The sequence below is a fragment of the Orycteropus afer genome, unplaced genomic scaffold (genome assembly GCF_000298275.1).
Source record: "Orycteropus afer afer isolate SDZICR_OR568_19922 unplaced genomic scaffold, OryAfe1.0 scaffold00133, whole genome shotgun sequence".
Lineage (NCBI taxonomy): Eukaryota > Metazoa > Chordata > Mammalia > Tubulidentata > Orycteropodidae > Orycteropus > Orycteropus afer.
Genome location: NW_006921720.1, coordinates 7,466,294 through 7,481,614, shown reverse-complemented (window position 1 = coordinate 7,481,614; position 15,321 = coordinate 7,466,294). Strand labels below are relative to the sequence as shown.

Here is a 15,321-nt window from a genome sequence, read left to right as displayed (position 1 = left end):
CTCTATAAATATATATATATATACTTTGCTGGTTTTTGTGTTTCTCTAGAGAACCCAATCCAACACATTACCCAAACTGAAACCATGGCAATAATAAAACAGCTCTACCCTATCCTCTCAAACTTCAAGCAAACTTCAACCCTTCCTCTTCTCTTTTTTTCCCTGTGCTATCTACCTCGGATACTAATACAAATACAGCCCTTAGATTCTAACATCCCACAATCTGGCAGTGACCCAGTCTAAGGCACCACCAGGGAACATCTCTAATCCTACGTATCTCTTTCCAGCGTGCCACTATTGTAACATTTATACTCACTTCCTATAAAAAGATGTCCAGATTTGTCCACTTGAGAAGTAGGTTGATAACTATGGTGACACAGTGGTTAAACATTCAGCTTAACCACTGGGTGAAAGACATGGCAATCTGCTTCCATAATGATTGTCGTTGTTGTTGTTATGTGCCATCGAGTCGGACCCGACTCAGCGACCCCTCCTTGGGTTGCCGAGGCAATATCACTACAGAAGTAGATTGCCCAACCTTCCTTCCAAGGAGTGGCTGGTGGCTTTGAACCACCAGCCTTCTCGTTAGCAGTCAAGTGCCTTAGGCACTATGCTACCAGAGCTCCCTGCATAAGGATTACAGGCTAGGAAACCCTATGGGGCAGTTCCACTTTGTCCTAAGGGATTGCTGTGAGTTGTCATTGACTCAACAGTAACAGGTTTGGTGTTTTTAGTTTAGTTAACATTGGCAGAGTTTTCCTAAAACTATATTTCAATGCTATTCTTCACCTTACTTTGATACTTCAAAATATTTCTTTCCTTGCTCATTCTCTTCCATCCCCTTCTGGCATCAAAAGCAAAAGTACAGGTTTTTCTAAGAATAAATAATCCACTCACCTGTGCCCCTGATCCCATCACTTCTTGCCAATGAATTATCTATCTACCCTTCCCTTTGCATAATCCATTTTTACCTTTTTAGTGGGCCCTTTGAAGGAGTTCAGGCAGCACAGTGCCTAAAGCATTTAACTGCTAATCAGGAGGTTGGTGGTTCAAACCCACCAGCCACTCTGCAGAAGGAAGATGGGGCAATCTACCTCTGTAAAGACCGACCACCTCAGTAACCAAAAGGAGGTTGCTATGAGTCAGAATTGATTCGACTGCAGTGAGTTGGTTCTTTTTTTGTTGTTGTTTTGGGCCCTTTAAAAGACCATCCCACCTCTCTCCTGTCAACCATCAAACTTCCAGAAAGAATGACCTACACTTTCTAATTATATTTTCATACCACCCATTTTTCCTTAATAAAACTTGGGTTTTGCTACCAACCCTCAACTTAAAACCATTTCCTTCAGGGTCACCAGTAGTCTTTTCTCTTTCTTCATCTTCTCTGACTCTCAGGGATACCTGGCACTAAGAAAACCTTTCTTCTTGAAACTCTTTTTTCCCTCCGTTTATATTTCACCATTTCAATCTATTCTGGTCTCTGACTGGTCATTGTCTATCCTTTTCATTAGTTGATTTTCCTCCTCCCAAACATCTGTCATCAATCTTGTCCTTTCCATAAGCTCACTCTCTTGCTTGCTCTCATATTCTCTCTCCCTCCCTTTCTCTCTCTCCCTTTCTCTCTTTTCTCTCCCTCTCTCCCTCTCTCCCTTTCTCTCTCTCCCTTTCTCTCTCTTCTCTCCCTCTCTCCCTTTCTCTCTCTTTTTCTGTATCTCTTGTGTATCTCCTGCAGCCTCAGGATTTTAAATATTGTCTGTCTCTATGAAAGTTATGCCTTAAATTCTCTACCCAGTTACAATTTCAAAACTAACTCAGCATCTCCACCTGGATTTCTCCCAAAACTCATTTCCAAAGCAGACTGTACCATCTTTCCAGAAAGCAAACACCAACTTCTATCTCCTTCTCACGACCGCCACTCCTAGACATCAGGTCTTTCCTCCATCCCACTGTTCCCTTCTCTATCACCCTGGTATGTGAAGTAACTGTTCCTGCTACATGTCAAATAAGTCAGCAGTGGTGGAACACTTACGAATGGACATCTGTTCAACTCTGGAAATAAAAGGTAACGGTACCAGGTATGGGGTCGCTATTTGCAAACTACACTGAATTTTTTATACAAAAAAAAAGTAAAACCTTCTCTAGTCTTTTGAAATTTTAATATTATATGTTATCCCTCTGGGACCTCTGAACCTTCCCCAATGCTTTCTTCCTTTTTATTCTCTACTCCCCATTCATTCACATTTCACATACAACAAATAATTAATAAATAAATAAATGTGGGAAAATGCCACTGGGGAAACAACTATTTTCACCATTGTAAAGCCTTCTCAAGGGAACATAAAGGATTGAACAGTATCCCAGCCCAAGTTCTTACAGGATCTGATTTCTATTTTGACCACAGCCCTACAGTGAGTCACTAAGACAGTGACTCATTCAGTGTCAGAAGATGAGCAGCACATGTTTCTCCTAGAGTTTAGAGGATGTGTATGTTCACTTTCACATTCATCCAATCACTGATTCATAATCAAACCCCAAGATATGTTTTTCCATTGCTAAGAATTAACACCAATGCTTAGGGTTGGGGGGTTGCTTGAATTGCAAATAAACAAGTCCAATACAGACCTCTCTCAGCTGCCATGAATCATCATTGGACTTGCAGGGACATGCCACCCATTCTCAGGCTTTGTATTACTTGGTCAAATACAATTTGTGAGCTACTAAAGGGCAGTCATTCTCAAATTTTCATGTGAGTAGGCTTCACCCGTGGTTACTGCTTAAAATAAAGTTTAGACTCCAAAACCTTACCCATTTCTTAAGGGGAACCATGAATCTGCATTTTTGGTAAGTACAACTTACATTTTGAGAAACACTGCAATAGAATTAATTCTTTAAAATATCCCTGAGGCTCCCATCCCTACCCCCATACTACTCAGAATCATTGGTCCATAAAAAGTAACTCTACCTTGAGCTGAAATAAGAAACTTAAACAGATATGCAAGTAAGCATTTTAAAACTGCTTTGTTAGCCTTCTTTCTTCTCTATCAGATGAATCAACATTTGCAAATATATCCTAGGTTTTACACATATTTCTCCATATGTCAGAAAAGTTCCCCCAGTGTATAATGGAAACAGAATTGGATTACAAATTTAAGGACCTGCATTGTTTCCAGCTCTGCCACCAATAAGCTACCTAACCTTGGGTAAATCATACACCAAGTCTCAGGTTTCCTCAGCCATAAAATGAGGTGATGTAACTGGCACCCCATGAGGTCCCTGCCAGTTCTAAAATTCTGAAATGCTCGAAGTAAATTCAAAGGAGTGCAAGCATTTCATCTTACACTTTACATCCATATTGTTGTTGTTGTTGTTATGTGCCGTCGAGTCAGCCCCGACTCATAGTGAGTGACCCCTCCTTGGGTTTCCCAGGCAGTATCACTACGGAAGTAGACTGCCCCATCTTCCTTCCCAGGAGTGGCTGATGGGTTTGAACTGCCAGCCTTCTGGTCAGCAGTTAAATGCCTTAGACACTACACTACCAGAGCTCCTTTACATCCATATTAGACTTCATTGATCTAAGACTAAGCTATTGTAAGCAAATCTAAAAATGATTTAAGAAGAAGATGACTGATAAAACATTGAATCAGTATATCAAGATGAAGCAAACAAGAAAAATTATTTCATTCTCTTCCAGGCAGTAGAAAATCTTTTGGTCTCTGGACTGAGAACTAACTTCAAATTCAGGCTTCATCATTTACTAACCAGGTTAAGTCAAGAAAATTGTTCTCACTCAGCCTCAGCTTCCTCATCTATAAAATGAAGATAACAGTGCCTACTTCATAGGGTTGCTTAAGTTAAAAAAACATATTTAAAATCCCTGGTACTATGAGGAAAATTAACACTTAATATATTAACTCTCTTCCCATTCCCTTTTCTCCAGTTCCTCCTTCTCCTAGTGTTATGCATTTTATATAGTTTCCAGTTAAAGATCATCCCATTAGATGATTAATAATTGCCTTTGACAATGAATTGTTGCTACTGTCTGCTAATAACAATAGCCACTATTTTCTTGAACAATTCCTATGTGTTAAGTGCCTTAAATATGTTATCTCATTTAATCCTCACAGCAACCTTAAAATTTTGTAAGACAGGAACCACTATTTTCCAGATGATAAAACAGAATCCTGAAGGGATCATGACTGCCCACAGCCACATAACCACTAAGTGGAAGGGCCAGCACTTGCATCCAGGTAGCAGCTCCAGAGTCCAAACACACAGTGACCACACTATGGTCCTTCACCTGCAAGCACCATGTACCTGCTTATATACATAAATATATCACACACAATAGCAAAGATATGTGAATGGAGAGCCTACACCCTTTAAAAATAATTCTCACAGAACTACAGGTTCAGACAGAATTCTACTGGCAAAGTTGCCTGTGAAAACCTGCACAGGGAGATCTGCCCACATGCTCCACTAATTAATCCACTTTCATAAACATCATGGGACTGATTCTGATCTACAAGTCAGGAAACTTATGCTCAGGAGCTTTGTTTCCACCAGTAAGCCATCTTAACAGAACTGGATTTCTTTTTTTTTTTTTTTTTCCAGTTAACATCTCAAGTTTAAGAAATTGCCCATATTTAGTGAACCAAGATGAAAATATAGTACCCCATAGTCAATGAGAGAAAGAGAACCATCCATTAGGGCTCCGGAATTTTAGAACAAAAAGAAAAAGGAAACTATTAAAGGATATATAACATTCACAGAGTGTGTCTCAGCCCAATACCTCACTGGAAAGATGGAAGTGGACTTGACATCATAAACTATGCCTCCAGACCAGAAAGTTTTCACTGGGAGATACCTGTACAGAGTGTCTGAATTTTTCAGTTAGCATTTTCTGTTTAGGCTTTCTCTTAAACCAGGTTATGTGAAACTAATGACAAAGAACTTATTACTGGAAGAGTGTATTCTTTACTATTGAAGAAAATCTTGCTCAGGAAAAATATTGAAAATTTATAAATAAAACTATGAAATCATAGAAAGAAAAAGGAAAACCAGCAGAAATTACAGTTTCAAGGATATAAAATAATTAAAAATAATTTAATTATTCCACATGCCTTAATAGATGAGGAGCTAGTTCTCATTTATGACCTGCGAATCCACATGTTCTTAACTCCTTTTTCTTGATTTGCCATTGAACTCCCTGGCAAGGACACAGGGAGTAAGGGAAGGATAAAAATCTAACAAGGGAAGAGATAAAGGGCCAGACTCACTTTCCATCCAACAGTGTAACTTGACTTGATTTCAAACACTAATTTCAAGCATTTCACTATGTTTTGTCAATTATGTTTATTTAACTAACTCTTTTAAGGGGCTCTGGTGGTGCAGTGGTTAATGCAGTCAGCTGCTAACCAAAAGGTCAGTGGTTCTAACCCATCAGCTGCTCCAGGAGAGGAGGATGAAGCAGTCAGCTTCCATAAAGATTTACTGCCTTGGAAACCCTATGTGACAGGTCTCCTCTGTCCTATATGGTCACTATGAGTCAGAATTGACTTGACAGCAGTGGGTGGGTGTAGCTAATTCTTTTGTACCAAGCAAGATAAGATTATGACCCTATATTCTGAGATAATCTTTAAACTTGAAATTGAAAATATCTCCTAAAGTCTTCTTTACACCAAACAGTAGGTTAGCTTCTTTAGTTTAAAATCTTTGCCTTGAACATCTGACTTTTTGGAAGAATTACCTATATGGGATCAAACTGACAGCAGCAACTGACATAGGCACTTCATATTCATGACAGAGAAACAATTCAGAGAAGAGGGAGCAATACTGGTTTCTCAGCTTGAAGGGTAGGATCAGTGGCACTGAATTACATGTTTAGAAGTTGTTGAATTGGTATATGCTTTGCTGTGTGTGTTGAAAAACAGTTTAAAAAGAAGGAGATTATGAACCTAGTTCTATTCACTATAGAGATGTTGGTGATGATGCTGATGGTGGTAGTGGTGGTAGTAGTGAGAATGGCAGCTCATTTTAGTATCTGAATCCTACCACTAAAGAGGCACTAACTCACCTTTACAGAACTCCACAAAGTTCAGTAGAAATGCTTTTTCTAAAAGACTACAGTTCACAAAGAAAGAACAAATAACTGATCTCCAATAAATGTAGAATTTATCAGAAGAATGAGTAGACTAACTGTTCTGATTACCTAGTGCCACTCTGACAAGAAATATACCACAAAGGGATGGCCTTAACAAACAGGAGTTTATTCTAACAATTTGGAGGCTTTAAGTCCAAGTTCAAGTACCAGGCTCTAGGGGCTGGGTGAAAGCCCCTCAGCCTTGGGCTTCAGCTCTGCCTCCAGCTCCCACCCCACTGAAGCTAGAGGCTTTTCTTCACTCAGACAGCTGCTGGCTGCTGAGGCTGCCAAGCCCAAGGTTGACAAGTAAAAAGGCACAGTCCCAATGTTACCAAACCACACGGCAGGCCATTAACTTAAGTCTATTGTAAGTCCCAAGGTCGGCAGAGCATAGCAGCCTGCTGAGCAACAACACAGCTACAGGCAGGGTCCAAGCATGCCATATGCTAGAGAGTATTCCCAAGGCTTCTCTTAAATACAGGAAGCAGACCACATCCTAAAGGCAGCTTTATGGTAGATCCCACCATGCTTGTGGTAGATCTCACCATGGAGTTGATTGCGACTCTCATCATGGGGAATAACTACCACCAGCTGCCCAGCCACTCAACCAGGCCCAGCCAAGTTGACACAAACGTAACTACCACACTAACTGTAACACAAATAATACTGCTGGCCTCAGGGGTAAACCACTGCCCCCCCACCCCAGTCAAATTCCAACTCTTAATAACCCTATAGACTAGAGTAGAACTTCCCCCTATAAATCTTTAGGGAAGTAAACTGTAACATTGTTCTTTCCAGGAGTGGCTGTTAGGTTCAAACACCGGCCTTTTATTTAAGGCCTTTTATTTAACAGCCAAGCATTTAAGGACTGCGCCACCAGTGCTCCTTGCCTCAAGGGTAGAAATGTAAATAAAATTCCCTCATATATTTCAAATGAATAAATGAACTCTTTCCTGAGGGTAAGCCATACTCTTCTTCCTTTATTAAAGTATATTCTGCAACTTGAAGCCTTTAGCTGTTACTATTTCTGACAGGAACTGACCCAGAAATATATTCTGCCTCAGGGATTTCTAAGGACAGACTACCAGAAACAAACCACTCAGAAGCAGAGCCCCGCCTTCCCCAGCTCTAGTAGCAAATAAATCTTTATTAAAACCAATCTTTTCTTGGATGCCCTCATGAGAAAGTGATGAAACAATCAAGGCTAAAAATATATTTATTAGTCTGTGTGCTTATGTGGTAGGGGAAATAAACCATGAATCCTGTAATGATCCAGACTGCTCCCATCCAGAAGTCCTCATTTATCCACATATTGTTACAACTGGAGAAGCCAGATAAAGCAAAGGATGTGAGTACAAGGAAGAGAAATGTCTTGATCCTTAAGTCCTAACCTTACAGGAAGCACCTGCTCTGAGAACAATAACTCACAGCTTCTGATAATAGAGGAACATTCTCCTTTGAGAGAGGGAGAGTGATCCTAGCAATGGCATTTTCAATGAAACTGGATGTCTGTGGGCAGATTTTCCCGTGCAGGTTTTCTCAGAGTCAAAAATGGCCCATGAAAGGAGCAGCATTTTCCTTCTTTTTTTTTAAAAGACCTATTCTGCTCCCAACATTCATTCAGTGTTGTCCAACCCATCTTGAGCACTTAAGCCTTCCCACAGGCATATGATGGACTCTCCTTCAAAAAGAGAAGTCTAAGAAGAAAGTTAAAAACCAAGCGACAATAGTACACACACACCCAGTACTGGTACTATTTGTTTGCAGAAAAGAGAAAGACAAGACTGATAGAGAAGATGGCTGAAAAGACAATGACAGGAGAAATTCTAGAATAACAGTATGTAAACAACCAAGCAAAGCCTAAAATATTTATCAAAATCCTCCATGTTATTCTAGACCTCTGTATTGCAGTAAAGCTGCCACACTGATAGAACCAAAATTATAAATTCTTAAGGAATAAATAATGAACGTGGAACTGCCTAAAATATTGTCTACTGTGATTTAGTACACTTCCTCCTCACTTATCAACTATCTCATGATCCAACATTTCCCATTCACAACAATAGTAAAAACAAAAAGAAATCTGCTACCCGACTATATTACACATTGACAATATTTGCAGTAACAAATGCCAAAGCATGAGGCAAGAGTAATGCTGGCTGTGATGGTTAAGGTTATGGGTCAACTTGGCTAGGCCATGATTCTCAGTAGTTAGGCAGTTATGTACACCTACACCTCACTTATCAATTATCTTTTTATGGAATATTTCACATTTACAACAAATTTCCAAAAAATTCAAAAAAAGGGATCTTAAAAGCTTGTAAGCAGCCATCTAGATGCAATGATGGGTCTCTCCTCCTCCAAAGCAAAGAAGAATGAAGAAAATCAAAGACACATGGAAACAATTAGTCAAGCAAATGGTATACCCTGTGATCTTCAGCCTATATGACAATGAGATCAGAAGAACTAGATGCTGCCCGGCTACCACTTGGAGGGGGATCTATGTAGAAGATCCTGGATAGAGCGGGAGAACAATGTGGAACAAAATGCAAAATCACTAAAAAAAAAAAAAAGGTTTGCTGGTCTGATAGAGCCTGATGGAACCACTGAGACTATGGCCTCTAGCTGGCCTTCAGGTCTGGAATTGAATCCACTTCTGAGGTTCAGCCAAACAAAAGACAGGCATATGAGCTGAACATTTACATTAGGTAGATACACCCCTTGGAGAGATCAATCATGGGAGAATAGAAGGGCTGTGTATGCACAGGGAGACAGCTTGGGGGGCAGGAGTGCATGGAAGGGAAAGACACAGGGAAGAGGTGGCTATGGGAGGAAGTGGAAGGAGAGCTATTGCATTGTGGGAGATTACAGTCAATGTCCTGAGACAAAGTGTATGTGAGCTGCTGTATGGAAGATAAATTTGCTCTGTAAACTTTCACCCAAATCACAATAAAATTTAAAAAAAAAAATTCTCAGTGAGTGTCTCTGATAATCCAGGTCCCATATATGGGCACCCTCTGTGGGCCACCCTGAACAATATACCAGAGGCTCTAGTGAAGACTAGGTCCCACAAGGAATAGTAGCCAACCAGCTGTGGGACACTGTCTCCCTTTCATCCACGACATCTTAGTTGAAAAATGGACAGCACAGGGCAACAGTAGGACAATGTGAAATGACAAGGGGGAGGCCAGGCAAACACCTGAAGGTGCTGGAGAGGTTGATGGGGGGAGATGGGAAAGAGGAGAGATTAAGGGGCTATGTGGTGCTGCAGGGCCAGGGAGAATGGAAGACAATCAGAGAGAGGCAGTTGACAGAGGATGAGTGGGGTCCCCACCGAGGTGGGTGGTGGGCAACACCCAACCACCACTACCATTACCCCCACCCTATAGTAGTAGGGAAGGCATGGTGGGGAAGGGGGCCCCATCATGTCATGCCCATCCCAAAACATGCCAGGAGCACCCAAGGGGCATCAGCAACCAGGGTAGGGGAGACACCAGCACAGAATCCAGGTGTGACCCCTGACTCTCACATAATGACCTGGTCTTTGGAACCCAATCATGTCAGTAAGGGATGATTGGATATAATGGTGTAATTGTTGTATAATGATGTAATTTGCAGTTATGTAATGATGTCATGTAGTCATCCTCCACTTTGTGATCTGATGTGGTCGTCCTCCATTTTTTGCATAAGGACATGGTCTTTGGAAACTAAACATGTCAATAAGTGAGGAGTAATCAAAACTCACTGCTGTCAAGTCAGATCTGACACATAGAGACCCCTCCTTGGGTTTCTGAGGCGGTATCACTATGGAAGTAGATTGCCCAATCTTCCTTTCAACCGCCAGCCTTCTGGTTAGCAATCACATGCTTTAGGCACTACGTCACCAGAGCTCCTAAGTAAGGAGTAGGTGTACTTAAATATTTTCTTTGCCACTGTCAAAGATTCATTCACTCATGCAAGACTCATTCATTTTCAGCAATAAGAGTTCAATAGTGAAAATTGAGGTTTGTCCCCATATGAAAAGGCAATGAGCCTTCTGCATCTTATTTTTCTTGAGTATTATTACTAATAATATTAACATTTGCAGTTTATTGACTGCCTAATAGTTGTTGTCTTAAGGTGCTCTGGTGGCATAATGGTTAAAGCATTTGGCTGCTAACCAAAAGATCAGCAGTTTGAATGCCCCAGCCACTCTGTAGGAGAAAGATGAGGCATCTTTCTGCTTCCATAAAGATTTACAGCTTTGGACACCCTACGGGGCAGTTCTACCCTGTCCTGGAAGGTTGTTCTGAGTTGGAGTCATCTCGATGGCAGTGGGTTGGGTTTTTTGATTTAACAGCTGTTGTCTTAGTAATCTAGTGGTGCTATAACAGAAATGGAGTTTATTTTCTCACAGTTTGTTGTTGTTGTTGTTCTTGTTTGCTGTCAAGTTGGACCCAACTCATAGCAACCCCTCCTTGGGTTTCCAAGGCAGTATCACTACGGAAGTAGATTGCCCAACCTTCCTTCCAAGGAGTGGCTGGTGGGCTTGAACCACCAGCCTTCTAGGTAGCAGTCAAGTGCCTTACACACTATGCTACCAGTGCTCCCCTCTCACAGTTTAGGAGCCTACAAGTCCAAATTTTCAGGGAAGCTTTTCTTGCATGTTGGCTCTGGGGCAATGTCCTTGCCTCCTGGTTCTGTTGATGCCATTTCTTGTGCCCTCTCCAGTGTTACAGTTCACCTCACTTCCTTCTGAGCTCTCATCAGAATTGCCTTTGACATCTGTAATTCCACCAACAGTCTCTTCAAGACAGTCTAGGCTTTTACTATTAGGCACCTTGAAACTCTTCCAGCTCTTACCCATTACCTACTTCCAAAACCACTTCCACATATTAGTTCTATGTTAGAGCAGCATCCTACTCCCAGTAACAAATTCTGTTATCTAGTGCTGCTATAACAGAAACACCATAAGTGGATGGTTTTAACAAACAGAAATTTATTCTTTCATAGTTTAGGAGGCTAGAAGTCCAGATTCAGGATGCCCACACTAGGGGAAGGCTCTCTCTCTTTATCAGCTTTGGAGAAAGATGCTTGTCTCCCTTCAATATCTGTGAGTTTAGTGTCCCTTGGAGATCTCCATGCGTCTTGGCATCAATCTTCTCCTTGTTGTAGGAGGTTCTCAGTGCAGGGACCTCAGGTCCAAAGGATGTGCTCTGCTCCCAGTTCTTTCTTGGTGGTACTGAGGTCATGCTCTCTCTCTCTCTCTCTCTCTGCTGGCTTTTCTCTCCTTTTACGTCTTATAAGATAAAAGGTGACACAGGCCACACCCCAAGGAAACTCTCCTTACATTAAATCAAGGCTGTGACCTGAGTAAGGGTGGTGACTTCATAAGGGTGATGCAGCCCACCCTAATCCTGCCTCATTAATATAATAAACATAACCTAATTCCTACTCATTAACCACAGGCAGAGGTTAGGGTTTATAATACATCACAAAATGGAAGATAATTACATCAGATCACAAAATTAAGGACAATCATACAATACTGGGAATCATGGTCTGGCCAACTTGCCATATATTTTTGAGAGACACAATACAGTCCATGACAGATGTTATATACTCAATTTAACTTTATAACTGTCCTGAAAGTAAATTTCATTCTCCCAGTTTTACAGATGAGAAAACTGAGGCTTAGAGCAGTTAAGGAACTGGACCAAGATCACTCAATTACCGTAGTATAGAGTAAGTGCTAGGACTCAAACTCAGACCTTAGCACTAACCTACACTACCTCTCCAGGGAAATAAGACTTCCAACTTCCATGACATGAGGGAGAAAGTGGCCTAGCCCCCACACACATCACCTCTTCCTGATCTTCCTGACTTGTTCTATCCCAAACTTACCCACCCAGTCACTCAATTTCTGGTAGGGAAAGAACCACAAACTTTTATTTTATCTTGTTTTTATGATCATGTTAATTCTCTTTGCTGATATAGCATAAACATTTATGTGACAAACTGTTGTGGAATCCTATCCACCCCTTATACAATGTTTTAAAAGATAATTCTTAACGTTATTGGAATATGCCTCAGTTTCTGACTTCTATTTAAACATTGAAACATGCTTCTGGTTAAGTATCTGCCTTTGGGTGGTAAGATCAGGGGCAATTTTGGTTTATTTCAATTACTTCTTGTATATATTGAGTTGTAAGCACTAGCGTAGTGCCTGAGGCACTTGACTGCTAACCAGAAGGCTGGCGGTTCAAACCCATCAGCCACTCCTCGGAAGGAAGGTTGGGCGATCTACTTCCGTAGAGATATCGCCTCGGAAACCCAAGGAGAGGTCACTATGAGTTGGGTCCAACTCGATGGCACATAACAACAACAAGCACTAAGCATGTACTACTTTCAAAAGTAGAAGACAAAATACAATAAATATTCATTTTGATGGAAAATAAATGGAAGTATTTATCACAAAAAGAGATAAATTTTCCCTCAGTATTGAAAAAGAAGACATTCGTTGACCCAATTTAATCCTTGCCCAAACTTGAAACAAGTGACTTTGGTTTTATATAAGTAGCTCCCACTTCCACATTATTTTTATGTCTTCCTGTTATTTAAAAATTGGGAAACATTCTTTAAACTGAATTTTAATTATTATATAGCTTCTCTTTTCCTTATCTGAGGCCTATTTAGTAAAATCCTCTGCATGAAAAAAAAAAAAAAATGGCTTGTATCAGAGACTAGCTGTTAAGTGTGCCTGTTTCCTTTTCTAGGGCACCTGGTGCCCTACACTTCCCAGCCTCCTTGGGAGCTAGGTGTAGCCACTGGAATATGAGAAGTGAATGAGCCACTTCTAGGCCTGGCCCATAAAAACCTGCTACATGAGAAACTCCATGCTCTTCCCCTGCCAACTTGGGAGCCATCTACTGATAATGATGGAGCCACAAAATGGAAGGACCCTGGGTCTCTGAATCTCCACTTAGAAGAGCATCCAGGAGTACCATTTTGGATTTTACATGAGTGAGGATTAAAAGTGCATTAGAGACGCCACTGCAGGTTTGAAAATTTTCTGTTACCCTACCTAACACATGGCTTTGTTAAGATATTCCAATTATCACTGCAGAAGGGTAAGACTCAATGCCTCACAGCTGTTTTTCTCACCTTTTTCAAAGACCTCTTCTGCTTCCAGGATGGGGATAGTGACATTTGATGCCATCTTCAATAGCTCTGCCTTCACAGTGACCTGTGAGGGACTGTGTTCCAGAAGCTCCACTCCAATAGTCACATTTCCTCCTGGCCTGATGATCCCAGGGGCTGTCACCAGAAACCGGGGCCTAAAGAGTTCCCAACAAGGGAAAAGCAAAGTGTTTTATCCTTACCTCTTCATTCTTTTGTGACCCTAAAATTTCACTAGATAAAGACTCCCTATGTTATGCCAATCGCAATTGTTCTGATTCGTATTGCCCTACTGTTGTATTTAACAACTGCATTGAGATGCTACTGAAAGAACAATAATTCCATAAATCAATTTTAATTCAGTAATTCATGTACCACTACTACTATGGAAGGCCTGTGTTATTATTTCTGTTTTATAAACCACAAACAACACAGGATGAGCTACAGTGTGAATGGCTTACTCTGGCACATGCAGAAGTACAAAGTATAAGCCTCTAAGCCTCTCTTTTATAGACAACCTCATCCCAATGTGATTTTATTCTAAGTAAAAAAAAAAAAAAAACCTAGGATTTGCTTGTTTCTTACTCAAACCTTTATGCTTGGGCACTCATTCACCCAAGAAAATGTCATCTAACTTATACCACTGACTGAAATACACCATCTAAAGATAAACTACCAGTGGTAAAATTTCCAGCTATAGTAGGACATTTTTTAAAAATCACAAAAACAGCATTTTCTCTCTGCTCAAGCTAAGGGTTAGATCTCAATTGCAAAACCCTTTAAGAGTGAGGCACTTTCATGATAGGCAGTCCCCAGATAATGGGCCAGTTCAGTTCCTAAATCTGTCTTTAAGTCTAATGTGTTTCCAAATCTGAATAGTTAGGTGCATTTGTCAGTCAAATGTCCTAGTAAATAGTATATGTGTATCTTTCTATGCATAAAAACATTAAAGAAACACTTCCAGACACACTAAAGCATCTTTAACATAATACAGTAATATTTATAATAATGTTTTGACACATGTGGCAAAGGAGCACCTGTTTGTTATTATGAACCACTGTATGTACCCAGAATTTTTAATGTAATAGATTTTACCCGTAACCCCGGACTGCCTGTATTTCAGAACGCTCCTTAGTTATCTTCCTATAGTACTTGCACCTGAACCCACACTTCAGTCACCTCAGCCACACCTTGGTAGTACCAAAGTTGAGCACCCTGCTTCAAAAAATACATATCATGAGTTCTTGAGAGAGGAAGACTGGTTATATGGGACCAAAAAGTTGTGAAGCAAAAGACAGAGGCAACATGGACTAAAAAATGACCCTCTCTGGACAGCCAGAACGTCAGAGATGCTTAAACAATTTCATGGGTGAAGAAAGTAACCGTCCTACGGAGATTACACTGAAGCGGCATGTGGTCATTTCTCCAGGCCAGTGCCTTGCTGGGGACTGCCTCACCTCCGGCCGTGGCCCACCCCCTGTGATACAGCCACAGACACATCCCAGGGCCCCCACGGCCCCCAGGCCCAGGCCCAAAGGCGGCTGCCCACCGCGCCCTGGGCGCTCGCCTCGCGCGCTCGCGCTCCTACCCGGGGGCCGCGGCCAGTGCGGAGGTCCACACGCAGAGAAGGTAAGCGGTGGTTAGGAACGACGGGCCCCGCATCTCCGCGGCGTATACCCAGGCGTCGGCCGGCTGCAGGGAAAATTCGCGGGCACTGCGGGGTGTGGCTTTCCACCTCCTCCCTAATTTTTTTTCCCTGACTCTTGAGTTTAGCAATCTGAAATGGGCGCGCCTAAAAGCAGTGGGAGAGATCTAAATTGAGACAGGACTTTGTGGCTCCACCCCTCCTACCCTCATCACAATGGCGCTTCTAGCTGCTCTAGCAAATACCGCATATCCAGGGTGTCAGACACAGGTCTGTAAATGCGGTCAGCCCAACCGGTATCCGTCCTCCCCGCGGAGAACAGAGGGTGCCCACTTCCCTGGCCCACTGGGTTTCTGGGACTGTTTACACTAGCGCTTTA

General features: G+C 41.5%; 1 protein-coding gene across 1 annotated transcript in view; it reads right to left on the bottom strand.

The window, feature by feature from the left end:
- CD109 (CD109 molecule) overlaps positions 1 to 14,959 on the bottom strand; it is a 159,739-nt gene extending 144,780 nt beyond the window's left edge. Inside the window, exons 1-2 of the mRNA XM_007945220.2 lie at positions 14,886 to 14,959; positions 13,283 to 13,455 (exon numbers count right to left, since the gene is read on the bottom strand). Coding sequence (XP_007943411.1) covers positions 13,283 to 13,455; positions 14,886 to 14,959 — 247 coding nt within the window. The remainder of the gene's footprint in view (positions 1 to 13,282; positions 13,456 to 14,885) is intronic.
- Positions 14,960 to 15,321: the final 362 nt, after the last annotated feature.